The sequence below is a fragment of the Equus quagga genome, chromosome 1 (assembly GCF_021613505.1).
Source record: "Equus quagga isolate Etosha38 chromosome 1, UCLA_HA_Equagga_1.0, whole genome shotgun sequence".
Lineage (NCBI taxonomy): Eukaryota > Metazoa > Chordata > Mammalia > Perissodactyla > Equidae > Equus > Equus quagga.
The window spans coordinates 82029125-82047317 of NC_060267.1; the positions used below are offsets into that span (position 1 = coordinate 82029125).

Here is an 18193-nt window from a genome sequence, read left to right on the forward strand (position 1 = left end):
CTGCACTCCATTGCCTGAGTCTTGGTGGCCACTACGTGACCCCATAAGCAAAGTCTGGACAGACCAACTACACTCCCCATAATGAAAGCAAACCGCCAGAAGGCACCATCAAGTACCCTCAAGGTACTGATTGAGGTACTGCCCCTCACCCAGCTCCCACTGACTGCACACTCCAAGAGGGCCCCCTCCTCAGAGAACCCCACATCTGTCCCTCACCTCCTCTTCCAAGTCTGTCTCGAAATACAAGAGAAGGGGGTGTGGTGAAGACGGGACCCGCAGCCCGCTACACTCAGTATCAGCGGGTGGGTCCCAAAGAGACGCCTCCCCCCAAGAAACCCAGCCCACACACTGCCCGTCTGGAAACCCTCAGAGCCCCCCGAGAGCAGACCCCAAGTCTCCGCTGGAGCGAACCCCCATCAGCGGGAGCCCCGGCCCGGTTACCGCGAACCCCTACAGCCCGGGCCGCACCTGCAGCCGCTGAGCGTCCCGGGGAGGGTGACGTCCTCTTCCAACACCGAGTCCATCCTGGACACGGAGGAGGTGGTGGCGTTGGTGTCTATGGTGGCGGCGCCACTGGTCACCCCCCCGCTGTCGCGACCCGCCAGGCTCCCCAGGTCCCCGCCCCCTCCGACCCAGCTCTTGTTCGGACTCCGGCGGCGCCGCTGGAATTCAAACCGCAGCCGCCGCCATCTTTCCCGGCGCTTCTTCCTACGGAAACGGGGCGGGGTCACCAAGGCGCGCGCGGTGAAGCCGGCCGGCCGGGGTCAGAAGCCGGGCAGGGAAACGGGGCCGGGCGCCATCTTAACTAAGGGCAGAGCGTCCGCACTGAGGCCAGCAAATGTAAGGAAAGAGAGTCCGGCGGCCATGTTTTGTGAGGGCACTCAGGCCGAGGCCAGTGCAGGCGCCATCTTTGTTGAGGGCAAAGGCAGGCCTTGGTCGGTTAATTTAAGCGGGAGATGGGAATCCAGGCCCTCAGGGACCTCCAGAGTTCCTAACGTGGTGTGTGCTTTTCTAGAATAATACCTTCAAACCTTAGGGTCTGTGCATTCAAAAGATTTCCACCTTGAATTGAAACTCAGATAATCGGGTGTTGCCTCGCTTTAGAAAAATCCTACCTGCAGAATCCCATTCAAGCAGTAATTTGCAAACTTAGTTTGAAACAAATAAACTCATCCCTATGAGCCAAGTGGTCAGCGACACTCTCTCTCCAATCTCTCACTTAGTGATCCTTTATTAGCTTTAAAGTTCAAACACACCTGAGATCAGTAACGTGAGGCCCAGAGAGAGGAAATGACTCGCCCAAAGTCGTGCACAGTAAGTCTGTCAACTGGAGCCAGCCAGATCCACGGCGGAGTGTGAGTGTGAGCCTGGATCCGGACCGCAAACCAGGCGCCAAAGCAGAGCCCACGAACTTAACCACGAGGCCACCACGCCAGCCCCCTGGCTGCCTTTCTTTCTTCTTTTTGTTTCTTTAAGGATTTTTATCTTTCCTTTTTCTCCCCAAACCCCACCCCCACCCCCACCCCCACCCAGTACACAGATGTATATTTTCAGCTGTGGGTCCTTTCAGCCGTGGCATGCGGGCGCCACCTCAGCACAGCTTGTTGAGCAGTGCCATGTCCGGGCCCAGGATCCAAACCCTCCAAACCCTGGGCTGCGGAAGCAGAGCCTGCGAACTTAACCACTCAGCCACAGGGCCGGCCCCTGACTGCCTTTTTTTTTTTTAACCACTTTTTTTGTTTTGTTTTGTTTTGCTGAGGAAGATTAGCCCTGAGCTAACTGCTGCCAATCCTCCTCTTTTTGCTGAGGAAGACTGGCCCTGGGCTAACATCCATGCCCGTCTTCCTCTACTTTATATGTGGGACGCCTGCCACAGCATGGCTTGCCAAGCGGTGCCATGTCAGCACCCAGGATCCCCACGGCGGACCCCGAGGCCTCCGAAGTGGATCGTGTGCACTTAACTGCTGTGCCACCAGGCCGGTCCCCTGACTGCCTTTCTTAAAGTGCAAAGCAATCGCCAACACCTAGGTAATTTTGACAGAGCTTGGCCAATGAAATCAACCTTCATCTCCCCATCTCAGAGTTACTGCCTTCCTCTGCAGGCTGTCAAGACAGTCCTGCATAAAAATGACTTGAAAAGATGAGTGAATGGGTAGATGATGACTTTCCCTGCAGTCATGTGCAGGTCCTCCCTTGGCCTCCGTTTCCTGGCTCTTCAGTTTAAGTGTTACCTTCCAAGAAAGGCTTCTCTAATCTTCTAATCTAAATCAAGCCCTTTCTTGTATTCTTCACAACCTGTTTTTTCCTTTGTAGCACTTACCACATTTTGCAATTATATATGTTTGGGGTTTTTTAAATATCTTCCTCTTGCAGTAAACTGGATGGTCCATGAGGGCAGAGACTGCGTTCTGAATTGTTCACTGCTATATCCCCAACACCTAGCACCATGCCTGCCACCCAGCAGGTGTTTAAAAATATATGTTGAATAAATGATTCCATCAATCTGGAAAATGGGTCTAATACCTATCCTGCAAGGTGTCTGTGACAAGTGATATCTTCGTGGCTCAGTCAGTGGTAATCCCAAATATCCTATTCTCCTTCTCTCCCTTTCTCTCTCTCTCCCTCTCCTTCTCTCCCTCGGCTTTAGGGAAGCCTACAAAGCTCACAGTCCTCTGCCCGTCTGTCTTCCTTCCCTAGCTCTTCAATCACCCCCAGAATCAGTAATAAAATAACAGCCTGAAAGAGAGAGTGGGCAGGAAACAGTGGGCCCACCAGATGCCTGCCCCACGGAAGGGGCAGTCCCTGAAGCCCTGGAACCAGCAGTTCTTGCCAGTACTAAGTTCAACCAATGAGACGAGTGTGTCCAAAAGCAGGGAAGCTGGGGTGTCAGGATTCCAGCCCTGGTTCTGCCCCTGACTCTGTGTGATCGCTGGCAGATCACTCCTCCTCTCTGGGCCTCAGTTTCCACATGTGTGAGATAAGAGGGTTGGATTGGTTGGATGTCTCAGGACCTCACAGCTCTGGAGCTGATTTCTTTGTGTTTATTTCAAAGCTACTCACGCACAACCAACTCTATTCTGGTGAAGGAGACAGTTATAAATTCATGACGTCCCAGATGAAGGAACTCACTTTCATTCCGGCAGATGACAGCTCTTCAGAAAGGAAACTGGGAGGAGGACTTGCACATTTTGAGCATCTCTTATGTGCCACTTGTGCCAGGCATGTGGCATGCACCGCCACGTTTACCCCTCACAACAGCTCTCCCCAGTAGGTGCTACTGTTGTCCCCATTTTACTTCCAGATGAGGAGACTGGGGCTGAAAGAGGTGAAAATAACGTACTCAAGGTCTCACTGTTGGTAAGTGGCAGAGCTGGGATTTGAGCCCAGGTCCCTCCGAAAGCCTACACCCTAGTTGTTTCAGGCAGCCTGTCCTCTCTATTTGTTCTTCTCCACTTGAGAATTTAGGATTAAGAGGTGAGGTCTACATCCAGACAACAGTGTTTCAGGGATGTGTCCACCAGACTCTACTCCTTGGGCAACTGCTACACGGTGGCCGTAAGGTGAATGGCGGTGTGGACAGTATGATTGCAGGGCTGGAAGTCTGGGCACCTGGATTCTGACTCTGGAAAGTCCTCCAACTTATCCTGTGGCCTGAGGTCCCTTCCCCTCGCTCTTCCTTGGTTTTCCCATGTGTAAAATGGGACAGACAATGCTGAGCTCACGCAGCTGCATCATCTAGATACTTTGGGAACTGTAAAGAAGAGCGAGCCTACAGGGAATTCTCCTTGTGATAAATCCGTTGCCTTATTCCATATATGATCATGTTCCAGGATTGTGTGCTAAACCCTTTCATGAGCCTGGAAACTTTAAATAGCACAAATTGCACAAAGGATAGGCTACTTGGGAAGTTGTTTTTCCTGTTTGCATGGTCAGGGACGAAGCCCTTTGCCCCGTCTCTGTCTCGCCATGGCCTTTCTTTCTGCCAAGCCTGGAGGTGACGTCACTACCACCAGCTGTTTGGGCTATCTGGCGCCATCTCCTTGACAACAGCCACCCAACCACAAAGCTGGCATTATTATTTCTCCGGCAAGGTCATATCAAATGGCTGGGGGGAAGTAGCTAGCAGCCAGATGTTTCTCATTAGGGTAGAACCCTCCCGAAGTTTTAGCAGCTCAGGACACATGAGCTGCCATTATTAACAGCAAGACTAACTTATAGCATCAATACATACACATCGCTGCTTTGCACTGTTCCGTTGTATCTTCAATACACCGTGAAGTAGATTAGGATGATTGTCCTGCTCTACAGTTGAGGAAATGAAGGCTCAGAGAGGGAAAGACGTTTGCCAAAGGCCACGCTTCTTCCTTTCTTTCTTAGCTTTCCATTTAGAAATAATTTCTGACTTAGAAAAAAGTTACAAAAATAATGTAAATAATTCCCCATGCAGCCTTCACTCAGCTTGCTAAAATATTAACATCTTGCATAACTATAGCACAATTGTCAAAAATAAGAAATTATATTGATGCAATACTATTCACTACAAATCTTATTCAAATCTAACCAGTTTTTCAGTGAATGCCCTTTCTCTGACCAGGATCCCATGCAGGATTCCACATTGCATTTAGCTGTTTATGTTTTCTTACTCCCCTCCAATCTGTGATGGCTCCTCTGTCTGTGTCTTTCATGACACTGACACTTTCTAAAAGTTCTTGCCAGTTATTTGATAGAATGTTCCTCAATTTGGGTTCACGTGGTGTTTCCTCATGAATAAATTGAGGTTATGCACTTGGGCAAGAATCCCACAAAAGTGATGCTGTGCCTTTCTCAGGGTATCAGGAGGCAGGAGATGTTAATACGTCTCATTAATTGGTGAATTTAACTCTGATCTCTTGGCTGACTCTTGGTATCTGCCAAGATTCTCCATGGTACAATTACTGTTTTTTATAATTAATAAGGATCTTGGGGGGGTGATATTTGAGGCTATGTAAATATCCTGGTTTTCATCAAAGTTTCACCCACTAAGTTTAGCATCCGTTGATCATTCTTACCCAAAACAATTATTACAGTGGTATTTGCCAATTGGTGATTTCCTATTCTCATCATTTCATCTATATTTATTAATTGGAACTCTACTGTAAGGAAGAGCTTTCTCTTCTTCCCTATTTATTCGGTTGTTTATTTAAATCAATATGGATTTGTGGATGTGTGCTTTGTTTTATGAGCTGTAATGTGTTACTATCATGATTTATTTTGCTATGCAAATTATCCTGCATTTGGCTAGTCGCCCTCCCGATACATAGGTGTGCCAAGACTCAGACCCAGGTGTGTCTGACCCCGAGGTCAGCAGTGTTTCCAGCACATCCTTTGTGCTAGAATCCCTCTCTCTACCCTGGCCCCTTGCTCTCAAGAATTCTTCCTAGCCAGCCCTCACTATCAGCAGTCCTTAACCGGTTCCCAATTACCACCCACTGTCTCCACTGTCTGCTCCATGGTATGTTGGGTTCCCAAGCCACTGACGCCTCCTAAGCCCAACATCTAGATCTAGGCTGAGCACGTGGCAGTCTGTCAAATTCACTCCCAGTCCTGACTTTTTCTCGAGATGGGAAGAGGAATGAGAAACGCTCCACCTCAAGGGAACAGCATGTAGATTACTGCGCTCGAGAGGGCAACACACATCAGCGTGAGATGACCTTGGACCAAATCAACTTTCCAGGCTTACTTTCTTATCTGTCAACTTGATGTGTTAGACTACACATAGACAGAGGCCCCCTTCAGCTCTGACGTTCCACAAATAACTGATGTTATCTACCATGTATTGTGCTCTTTCTATGTGCCAGGCACTGTGTTAAAACCTTTACATTCAATCCTCACAATAACTGGATGAAACAGGGACTGATGACGAAACTGAGGCTCGAGGAGGAGACGGATTTGCCTGGCCACACAGAAGCTAAGTGGTGGGGCTGGGAGTTGAGCCCAGAGTTCAATCTAAAGTCCACGCTCTTCATCGCTAAGCTATAGAGCCTTTCACTGAATGACTGGTATCCCTGCCTTCAAGAAGCTGGTTAAAATTTATAAATAATTATAAATCAAAGTAAACATCTTAAATATTTTTTTGGTATAAGAAAAATAACAGTAAGATTCTAGGAGCATGAAGAGAAGAGATTAAGTGATTCTGGTTGAGGGACTGGGGAAAGATGTTTTCCAAGCAAGATCTATGCCCTGCCAAAAAGCAGGATAGAAACCTGCACGTCCCATATGTGTACTAGCTCCTCACTTTTTAGGGCCAGCAGAAGTAAAAGTATTGGATGCAACACCATTTGCAGAGCTCATGTCACATTCTTCATGCCCCAGTGCTCTCTCACAATTCAGAGACGAGTTTGCTGTCCTTTATGGAGGAGGAAATTGAGGCTCAAGAGACGTGAACTGATTTTCCCAAGGTTGTCCAGCCTTCTAGTGACAGAGAAAGGGGTCTGGACCTCAATTTCCTAACTCCTGAGAGCTATGCTCCTGAACTCTTTGAACTTGCAGAAGGCCCAGAGGCATCCCAAATCAAGATCTCCCTGCCTGAATTGATCATCCTCAGGACCACGGCCAGATCCCCATGCGGCTAAATCCAGACGATGGATGTAGGAGAGTCAAGGGCTATTGGGAATACTACCCTAAAGTGCCGGGGAGAGCTTTGGAGCCCGCTTCCCAGCTGCACATTTGAATACGTAAAACAGCAATAGCTGTAGGCAAAGAAGGATGACTGAATTAATCAATTGTCTGGACAATTTGTGTGTGTATGGGGGGGGCGGGGGGGGGCGGGGACAATAAACTTTCCCTCTTCCCTAAGTGCAGTGAATTCCTATTGAGAGGGTAGGTCGGGACCAGGGAAGGAGAACCACGAGTAGATGGCTGCAGCGCCTACTTCCCCAAAGGGATGGATGGAAGGCCCTTTGTCTTTGCGTATGCCTTCCCCTCTGTCTGGCAAGCCACCAGGTACACCACACATGTTGTGCCCTGCCCTGCATGAGGACACCCAGCCACGAGATGGGTGGAGGCTGAAATCCAGCCCATGGTCTGCTTGCCAAGCTGTGGGCTCTGCTTCCCAAGCTAAGTCCACTCCAAGGAAGGAACTCTTTGTTCTGGTGGTTCTCACAGTCTAGAATGCCTTTCCTTCCCCTTCTCTGCATAATTCCCACAGTTTCCCTCACCGAGGTTTAAGAGAAAGTTCTGGGACCCAGTCTGGATAGCTGCCCCACCTCTGAACTTCCAGAACACCCTGGGCTCGTCTCATTTATGGCACGTACACAGCTCCATAATTGTCTGCTAACTGGGCTGTCTCCTCTATTCGACTGTGAGCTTCCTGAGATCAGGACTTTATTTTAAACCAGCTTTATTGAGATGTGATTTGCTTACAGTAAAATGCACTCCCTTTAACTTTACATTCTGATGCATTTGGGCAAGCTTATACACCCATGTAACCATCACCACAGTTAAGGTATAGAATAGTGCTCTCCAAAAGAACTTTCTAGGATGATGGAAATGTTCTAAATCTGCCCTTTCCAATAGAGTAGCCACTAGCATATGTTCAACCTAGTGGCCATATATTGAACCCTGGAAGTGTGGTTATGTGAATGAGAAACTGAATTTTTAAAAATTTTATCTTAATTAGGGGCTGGCCCCGTGGCCGAGTGGTTAAGTTCGCGGGCTCCGCTGCAAGCGGCCCAGTGTTTCGTCAGTTCGAATCCTGGGCGCGGACATGGCACTGCTCATCAGACCACGCTGAGGCAGCGTCCCACATGCCACAACTAGAAGAACCCACAATGAAGAATACACACAACTATGTACCGGGGGGCTTTGGGGAGAAAAAGGGGAAAAAATAAAATCTTTAAAAAAAAAATTTTTATCTTAATTAAATGTAAATAGCCACATGAGGCTAGTGGCTGTTGTATTGGCATAGATATAAAATATTTCTATCACCCTAAAAAGTTCCCTTGTAAATGCAAATCAAAACTACACTAAGATATCACCTTACACCCATTAGAATGGCAAAAATAACCAAAACAAAAAGTAACAAATGTTGGCGAGGTTGTGGAGAAAAAGGAACCCTCATACACCGCTGGTGGGAATGCAAACTGGTGCAGCCACTATGGAAAACAGTATGGCGATTTCTCAAAAAATTAAAAATAGAAATACCATATGACCCAGCCATCCCACTACTGGTTGTCTATCCAAAGAACTTGAAATCAGCAATTCCAAAAGTCCCATGAACCACTATGTTCATTGCAGCATTATTTACAATGGCCAAGATGTGGATGCAAGCTAAGTGCCCATCAACTGATGATTGGATAAAGAAGATGTGGTATATATATACAATGGAATACTACTCAGCCATAAAAAAGGATAAAATCGTCCCATTCACAACAACATGGATGGACCTTGAGGGTATTATGTTAAGTGAAATAAGCCAGATAGAGAAAGACAATTTCTGTATGACTCTGTGTCATATGTGGAAGTTAAACATGTAATCAAAGAGAACAGATTAGTGGCTACCAGGAGAAAGGGGGGTGGAGGGTGGGCACAAAGGGTGAAGTGGTGCACCTACAACACGACTGACAGACAGTAATGTACACTGAAATTTCACAAGGTTTTAAACTATCACAATCTCAATAAAAAGTTAAAAAAAAAAAAAGTTCCCTTGTGATCCAGTCCCAATCAATCTCCCTTCCACCTCAGGAAACCACTGATCTACTTTCTATCATAAAAGATGTGTCTTTTCCAGAGTTTCATATTCCTGGAATCATGTGATATGTACTCTTTTGTGTCTGGCTTCTTTTGAGAGCAGGGATTTTAAATTCTGTATCCTAGGGTCTACTATAGTACCTGGCAGATAATAGGTTTTTCATAAATGTGAGAAAGAACGAATTAATAAATCTTAATCAGAATTAATGATCTTATCTCAAACAGTCTTTTCTCCCCACCTAATAGAACACAAGAGCGAATAAGGCCCTCACGGAGAACACTTAACTGAATCTCTTGGATGTATTGATGGAAAATTGAGACCCAGATGGGTTCAGTGGTCTGTCCCAGTTCACTCTGTAAATTTAAAACAGAGCATGGATTACAACCTAAATTGTGCAGACTCCCAGGCAGGTACTCTCTCCACTTCACAATCCCACTTCCCCCCCATTTCTCCTGGGCAAACATGGCAACTCTTGTGAATCCCTGTGGGACCACAGAGATGCCCACAAGATACCATGCTGCCTGCTTCAGCCTCCCATGGATGACATCCTGGCCCCAGACCACCTACTGAAAACACAGAAACAGCAGGAATTCAACGTAGAAAAGGATCTCATTTCATTTCAAATATACCTAAAACCCAGGAGCAGCCTTACTCCAATACTGGACAGTGGATTGGTTTTCTACTCAGAAAACAAGCCACCTGGTACCTGATCTGATGCTCCACTCAATGGAGAAAGAATAACAGTGCATTTTCTGGTAAAGCTGTTATTGAAGACTTCTTCTATAAAAGGGAGAGAGGAAAGGACCTATCGTTCATTGTAGACATGGCATGTGCTGGAGCGCTTCACACGTAAGATTTCATTTAACCTCCATGCAACTCTAAAAGGTCAGCATCATTATTCTTTTCATAGGTAAGGACCAAGAGCCATCTATTAACTTGCCAAGGTTCTACGGTTGTGAAGCCTGCCCTGGCATCCGTATCTCTCTGCTTTCAAAGTTGATGCTCTTTGTCCTGCAAATCACTGTCTTTTAGAACTCAGTTAAAGAGATTTTCTGTTGATGCTCCAGTGTGCATCCTTTAATGAGATAGTAATAGCTAAGTAATCTATGCTGGTTGCTGGCAGACTCAGCTAAGTTGGGTGTCAGTTGCTAACGTAGCTTTTAGCCCAGGTTTGCTGGTATATTTCTACCTCCCCTTTGGTATACTTAACTGATGGTTTAACCCTTAATTTAACAGTTTAATGATCTCTGTCTTTTGATACAGAAAGGTGAGGTACAGATTATAAGTAAACGAAGTTAATTCTTTACCCAGGACTAATACCTGTTAACATTGCTACCTTTTCATTTTAACCGCAGAAAATTCAAAATATAACTGTTGCCAAACTCCGATCCTTGCTCCAGAATATAAAGGCCTCTCCATCTCAGACAATTCCTTTGGGGATTAATGGCCCATTGGAGTCTATACAATTTGCTTAATTACCCCCAAATTATCATCTCAACTAAAACAGAATCTTAATAGACAACGATTAATGTCTTTATCCTTGTCTGGAAGAACCTCATCTCTTGCAAAAATACCTTCTTCAAATAAAGCTGGATAATCCCTTAGCCACGGTGATTAAAGATAACAATGGCTCCTTTAGAAAACGTCCTGGGGAAATGAAAAGGCTGAGGTAGAGCTCGTTGGTTCTGCAAGCTGCTGAAAATAAAGGCAGGAAGGGGAGGGCAAGAAAAGCATCCATATATCGGACTAAGTTTGCTTCCTACCCAGTCAGCACATGCCACGATGTCTGAGGATATGCAATCCAGTCCGCGGGCGAGCTGGCTCTCCGCACTGAAGGAATGGGCTTCATCAGCACCATTCCACTGAAGGAAAGTTTGTGCTGTTAGTTCCGAGGGTCACTCAAAAACAGTCCTACTTACAAGTGACTTGGTTGCTGCCCAAAATAACAGTCTACTTGGTTCTGAGTTTAGGCTCGTGTTAATTCAAAGCCTACAAACTGCATTGTACGTACATGTCTTTTCCATACAGTATTTCCTAGTGTGAGACCCACAATGTAGCTGATTCACTCACTCATTCATTCACTAACATCTATTGAGCTCTTTTTGGTACCAAGGCCTGTACTTGGCAATGGGGTTAAAAGATGAGGATGGTCCCAGCCCTCAAATTGAACAGATAGTAGAGAGTATCATCATTATCTTTATGATCAATGAATTTTGGATTTTGTCAAATGCTTTTTCCGCATCTTTTGGGTTAATCACCGTGATTTTTGTTTTCTCCCCAAAGCCCTAGTACATGGTCGTATATCCTAGTTGTAGGTCCTTCTAGTTCTTCTATGTGGGACGCCACCACAGCATGGCCTGATGAGCGGTGTGCATGTCCACGCCCAGGATCCGAACCAGTGAACTCCAGGCTGCCAAAGTGGAACGCGCAAACTTAACCACTACGCCACTGGGCTGGCTCCCATGATTTTTGTATGTGTGAATCATGTTAATTGATTTTCAAACATTAAACCAACCTTGCATTCACAGGATAAACCCCAGTTGGTCATGAACCACTATCTTTTTAATATGTTGTTGTATTTAATTTGCTTAAATTTTCTTTTTTTTAACTTTTTTTCCTGTGACAAGAACTTTTATTCCTTTTTTTTTTTCCTTTTTCTCCCCAAAGTCCCCCAGTACATAGTTGTGTATTTTCAGTTGTGGGTCCCTCCAGTTGCAGCATGTGGGAAGCCGCCTCGGCATGGCTTGATGAGCAGTGCCATGTCTGCACCCAGGATTCGAACCAGGGAAACACTGGGCCACCGAAGCGGAGCGTGAGAACTTAACCATTCGGCCACAGGGCTAGCCCTCAAATTTTCTTAGAAATATTTATGTCTGTGTTCATGAGGGATATCAGTCTGTAGTTTTCTTTTCTTGTGATGTCTTTGTCTGGTTTCCATGTGAGGGTAATGCTAGTCTCATAGAATGGGTTGGGAAATATTGTCTCCTTTCTAATTTTTCTGGAAGAGTTTGTGTAGAATTGGTATTATTTCTTCTTTAAATGTTTCATCGAATTCACCAGTGGAGTTATCTGGATGTGGAGTTTTCTTTATGGGAGATTGTTAAATACAAATTCAATTTCTTTAATACATATAGGGCTATTTAGGTTATCTATTTCTTTTTTAGTGTCTTTCAAGGAACCTGTACATTTCACTTAAGTCATCAAATTTATTGGGATAAACTTCTCTTATTATCCTTTTTGTATCTGTAGTATCTATAGTGATTTCCCTTCTCTCATCCCTGATGTCGGTTTTTGTGTCTTCTGTCTTTTTAAAATTTTCCTGATCATTCTGGCTGGAAGTTTATTAATTTTATTCAGTTTCTCAAAGAACCAACTTTTAATTCCATTGATTTTCTCTCGTTTTCTTTTGTATTTATTTTTGCCCCTATCTTTATTATTTCTTATTTTTTGCTTATTTTGGGTCTATTTTGCTCTTCCTTTTCTAGTTTTTTAAGAATGAAGCCACTAAATCATTGATTTGACATCATTCCTCTTTTCTTTTTTTCCAGTTAGTTTATTAAAATCATAAAGGTTTATACCATTGTATAATTTTGGGTGTACATTATTATTTATCAGTTTCTGTATAGACTGCATCGTGCTCACCACCAGTAGTCTAATTTTTATCTGTCACGATACATATGTGCCCCTTTTCCCTTTCGCCCACCCCCCAGTTCCCTTCCCCTCTGGTAACCACTAATCTGTTCTCTTTATCTATGTGTTTGTTTATCTTCCACATATGAGTGAAATCACACAGTATTTGTCTTTCTCTGCCTGGCTTATTTCACTTAACATCATACCCTCAAGGTCCATCCATGTTGTTGTAAATGGGATGATTTTGTCTTTCTTTATGGCTGAGTAGTATCCATTGTATATATATGAAGAAGATGTGGTATATATATATCTTCTTTATCCAATCATCCATTGCAGGGCACTTGGGTTGCTTCCATGTCTTGGAATAATGCTGCAATGAACAAAGGGGTGCGTAAATCTCTTTGGATTGCTGATTTCAAGATGTTTGGATAAATACCCAGTAGTGGGATAGCTGGATCGTATGGTATTTCTATTTTTAATTTTTTGATAAATCTCCATACCATTTTAATTTTTGTGTATGGAGAAAGATAATGGTCTACTTTAATTTTAGGTATGTGGCTGTCTAGTTTTCCCAACACCATTTATTGAAGAGACTTTCCTTTCTCTGTTGTATGTTCTTAGCTCCTTTGTTGATTAGCTCTCCATAGGTGTGTGGTTTTATTTCTGGGCTTTCAATTCTGTCCCACTGATCTGTGTGTCTGTTTTTCTGCCAGTATCATGCTGCTTTGATTACTATAGCTTTGTAGTACATTTTGAAGTCAGGGATTGTGATGCCTCCAGCTTTGTTCTCTTTTCTCAGGATTGCTTTGGCTATTCGGGGTCTTTTGTTGTTCCACATAAATTTTAGGATTCTTTGTTCTATTTTCATGAAGAATGTTGTAGGGATTCTGATTTGGATTGCACTGAATCTGTGGATTGCTTTAGATAATATGGACATTTTAACTCTGTTTATTCTTCCAGTCTACGAACATGGAATGTCTTTCCATTTCTTTATATCTTCTTCAATTTCTTTCAATAATGCCTTATAGTTTTCAGTGCATAGGTCTTTCCTCTCTTTGGTTATATTTATTCTCAGATATTTTATTCTTTTTGTTGTGACTGTAAATGGGATTGTAGTCTTGATTTCTCTTTCTGCTGGTTCGTTGTTAGTCAATAGAAATGCAACTGATTTTTGTAAGGTGATTTTGTACCTTGCAACTTTGTTGTAGTTGATCATTATTTCTAATAGTTTTCTGTTGGATTCTTTGGGGTTTTCTATATATAGAATCATGTCATCTGCAAACAGCAAGAGTTTCATTTCTTCCTTCCCAATTTGGATACCTTTCATTTCTATTTCTTGCCTGATTGCTCTTACCAAAACCTCCAGTACTATAGTGAATAAGAGTGGCAAGAGTGGGCACCCTTATCTTTTTCCTCTTCTCAGTGGGATGGCTTTTAGCTTTTCCCCCATTAAGTATGATGTTGGCTGTGAGTTTGTCATAGATGGCCTTTATTATGTTGAGGTACTTTCCTTCTATACCCATTTTATTGAGTTTTCATCATAAGTGGATGTTGGATCTTGTCAATGCTTTCTCTGCATCTATTGAGACAATCATGTGGTTTTTATTCATTTTGTTCATGTGGTGTATCACATTGATTGATTTGCAGATGTTGAACCATCCCTGTGTCCCTGGAATAAATCCCACTTGATCATAGTATATGATCCTTTTAATGTATTGCTGTATTCGGTTTGCCAACATTTTGTTGGGGATTTTTGCATCAATGTTCATCAGTGATATTGGCCTGTAATTTTCCTTCTTTGTGCTGTCCTTGCCTGGTTTTGGTATCAGGGTAATGTTGGCCCCATAGAATGAGTTAGGAAGTGTTCCATCGTTTTCAATTTTTTGGAATAGTTTGAGAAGGATAGGTAGTAAATCTTCTTTGAATGTTTGGTGGAATTCTCCAGAGAAGCCACCTGGTCCTGGACTTTAGTTTTTGGGGAGGATTTTGATTATTGTTTCAATCTCTTTACTTGTGATTGGTCTATTCAGAGTCTCTATTTCTTCTAGATTCAGTTTTGGGAGGTTGTATGAGTCTAAGAATTTATCCATTTCTTCTAAATTTATCCAACTTATGGGCATATAATTTTTCATAGTATTCTCTTATAATCTTATGTATTTCTGTGGTATCTGTTGTAATTTCTCCTCTTTCATTTCTAATTTTATTTATTTGAGGCTTCTCTCTTTTTTTCTTAGTGAGTCTGGCTAAGGGTTTGTCAGTTTTGTTTATCTTCTCAAAGAACCAGCTCTTAGTTTCATCGATCCTTTCTACTGTTTTTTTCAGTCTCTATTTCATTTATTTCTGCTCTCATTTTTAGTATTTCCCTCCTTCTGCTGATTTTGGACTTCATTTGTTCTTCTTTTTCTACTTCTGTTAGGTGTAATTTAAGATTACTTATTTGATATTTTTCTTGTTTGTTGAGGCAGGCCTGTATAGTTGTGAATTTCCCTCTTATAACCAATTTTGCTATGTTCCACAAGAGTTGATATGTTGTATTTTCATTTTCATTTGTCTCCAGGTGTTTTTTAATTTCTCCTTTGATTTCTTCATTGATCCAATGGTTGTTCAGTAGCATGTTGTTTACTCTCCACATATTTGTGACTTTCCCAGCTTTTTTCTTGTAGCTGACTTCTAGTTTCATAGCATTAGGGTCAGAAAAGGTGCTTGATAAGATTTCAATCTTTTTAAATTTATTGAGGCTTGCCTTGTTTCCCAACATAGGGTCTATCCTTGAGAATATCCCATGTGCACTTGAGAAGAATGTGTATACTGCTGGTTTTGGATGGAGTGTTCTATATATGTCTGTTAAGTCCAACTGTTCTAGCTTTTCATTTAATTCCACTGTTTCCTTATTGATTTTCTGTCTGAATGGTCTATCCATTGATGTGAGTGGAGTGTTGAGGTCCCCTACTATTATTGTGTTATTATTAATGTCTACTTTTAGGCTTGTTAATAGTTGCTTTATGAACTTTGGTGCTCCTGTGTTGGGTGAATAGACATTTATAAGTGTTATATCTTCTTGGTGGAGTGTCCCTTGAATCATTATATACTGCCCTCTTTGTCTCTCTTTACCTGTCTTATCTTGAAGTCTACCTTGTCTGATATACACATTGCAATGCCTGCTTTCTTTTCTTTGCCGTGAGCTTGGAGTATCATCTTCCCTCCCTTCACTCTGAGCCTGTGTTTGTCATTGGAGCTGAGATGTGCTTCCTGGAGGCAGCGTATTGTTGGGTCTTGTTCTTTAATCCACCTCACCACTCTGTGTCTTTTTATTGGAAAATTCAATCCGTTTACATTTACAGTGGTTGTCAATAGATGAGAGCTTAATGCTGCCATTTTATCACTCATTTTAGAGTTCTCCTGCATTTCTTTTGTTTCTCGTCCTGTATATTTAGGTCTACCAATCGAGTTATGTAGTTTTTTATGTTGTGTTTCTTTGTTTTCTCCTTATTTGTTATTTGTGTCTCTGTTCTGCTTTTTTGTTTAGTGGTTACCATGAGGTTTGTATTCAAAATCTCATGGATGAGATAGTCTCTTTTCTGATGGTCTCTAATTTCCTTAAACTAAACCAATTCAGTCCCTTTCCTCTTCTCCTCTTAAGTTGTTTTTCACACATTTTATTCCATCTTGTGTTATGAGTTTGTGGTTAAAATGACAAGAATATCTTTGTTTTTGGTGTTTTCCTTCCCTTTGTCTTTAATGCTATACTTGAGTATTTGCTATCCTGCTCTAATTCTGTCTACCTGTTTATCTCCTTACTCTGTGCTTTGCAACCCCTTTCTCCCTTTTTTCTTTCAGGTATGAGGGCCTTCTTAAGGATTTCTTGTCGGGGGAGGGGGGGTCATGTGACTATGAACTCCCTTAGCTTATGTTTGTCTTGGAAAGTTTTTATTTCTCCATTGTATCTGAAGGATATTTTCCCTGGATAGAGTATTCTTGGCTGAAAGTTTTGTCCTTCAATGATTTGAATATGTCTTTCCAGTCTCTTCTAGCCGGTAAGGTTTCTGCAGAGAAATCCACTGAAAACCTGATGGGGGTTCCTTTATAGGTTATTTCCTTCTGCCTTGCTGCCCTGAGTATTCTTTCTTTGTCATTCAGTTTTGCCAGTTTCACTACTGTATGCCTTGCAGTAGGTCTTTTCACATTGACATATTTATGAGATCTGGCAGGCTCTTCCACATGGACTTCCTTCCCTAGGTTTGGGAAGTTCTCTGATATTATTTCTCTGAACAAGCTTTCTACTCTGTTCTTTTTCCCTTCTCCTTCTTGAATACCTATAATTCTTATGTTGCATTTCCCAACTGAGTTCGACATTTCTTGAAGACTTTCTTCATTACTTTTTAGTCTTAGTTCTCTCCCCTCCTCTATCTAGCACATTTCAACATGACTATCTTCGATTACGCTTATACACTCCTCTATGGTGTCGGCTCGAGCATTCAGGGAATCCATCTTTTGTTCTATTTCTTCCATTGTGTCTTTCATCTCTAATATTTCTGATTGATTCTTCTTTATAGTTTCAATCTCTTTTGTGAAGTAGCTCCTGAACTCGTTGAATTATTTCTCTACATTCTCTTTTACCTTGTTAAGTTTTTTGATGACAGTTGTTTCAAATTGTCATTTAGATTACATATTTTTGCACACCCAGAAGTGGGTTTCTTGAATGAAGGTGGTGCCAATTTGTGTTCAGTGGGAGAGTTTTTATTGCTTAAAGATACAAAGTAGGGGCCTGCCTGGTGGCGCAGTGGTTAAGTGCACAAGTTCTGCTTTGGCGGCCTGGGGTTCGCCAGTTTGGATCCCGGGTGCAGACATGGCACTGCTTGGCAAGCCATGCTGTGGTAAGCATCCCACATATAAAGTGGAGGAAGATGGGCATGGATGTTAGCTCAGGGCCAGTCTTCCTCAGCAAAAAGAGAAGGACTGGCAGCAGATGTTAGCTCAGCGCTAATCTTCCTCAAAAAAAAAAAAAAGATGCAAAGTAACCCCCGTCCAAGTAGCTGTCAATCCTTTTGGGATAGCAGATCCTTTGGAGACTATGATTAAGCGTATGGACGTTTTCTCCAGAAAACACACACACACAAATTGTCTGTATTCACAAATAGAGCAGCATTCGATTTCAAGAGCTTCTCAGACCCTCTGAAGCCCATAGGCTGACACCTCTATTAAATAATAAATATTGTCCTACCCACTGAATATACGATTTCTTATAACACTTCACCAAATAAGTTCACATCTCAACTCTTGTATCTGTCAAGTAGTTTTTGTTTTCAACCACCCATTTACTGAGCACCCACAACATGCTGGCACTAAGCCAGACACTAGGGATACAAGAATGAATGTTCCTGGCTTCAAGGAATACAGAGTCTACTGGGAAAGACATAAAATAACAAGTATTTACAATAAAATATGTGCAATAAGAGAGGTATTCATTAGGCAAAATGGAGACAAATTACGGATTGATCAACTTTGTTTTATCAAGGCGTTGCGAAGAATGAATAAACATTCTCAAGGATGTTAGAGAGAAAAGAAACAGTACCAGCAAAGGGAGAAGGACATCATATAACCCAGCATATGTAGAAAATTATACATGAGTTTCATATGGTTGGGTCAGAATGGTAGTGAACACGAGGGAGGGCTAAGACTCTTCCTTATTTGGGGCAGAGGTTAAGAAAAACAATAGTGACATTTAAGACTTTAGCAGGTGGTCTGACAACACAGAGGAAACCACACAAGAAGATTTCCTCCCAAACACTTCCTCTATTACCCAAACCTACTCCTATTACATACAAAGAAAATAGT

The 18193-nt window shown here is 42.8% G+C and overlaps 1 protein-coding gene across 2 annotated transcripts in view; it reads right to left on the reverse strand.

Moving 5' to 3' along the window:
* Window positions 1-673, reverse strand: part of CDK5RAP2 (CDK5 regulatory subunit associated protein 2) — a 172485-nt gene extending 171812 nt beyond the window's left edge. For both annotated transcript variants that reach the window (XM_046668538.1, XM_046668528.1), the window contains exon 1: window positions 469-673. Coding sequence is in view for 1 of the 2 variants with exons in the window: in XM_046668528.1 (XP_046524484.1) it covers window positions 469-524 (56 nt within the window). In the remaining variant the exon portion in view is untranslated. The remainder of the gene's footprint in view (window positions 1-468) is intronic.
* Window positions 674-18193: the final 17520 nt, after the last annotated feature.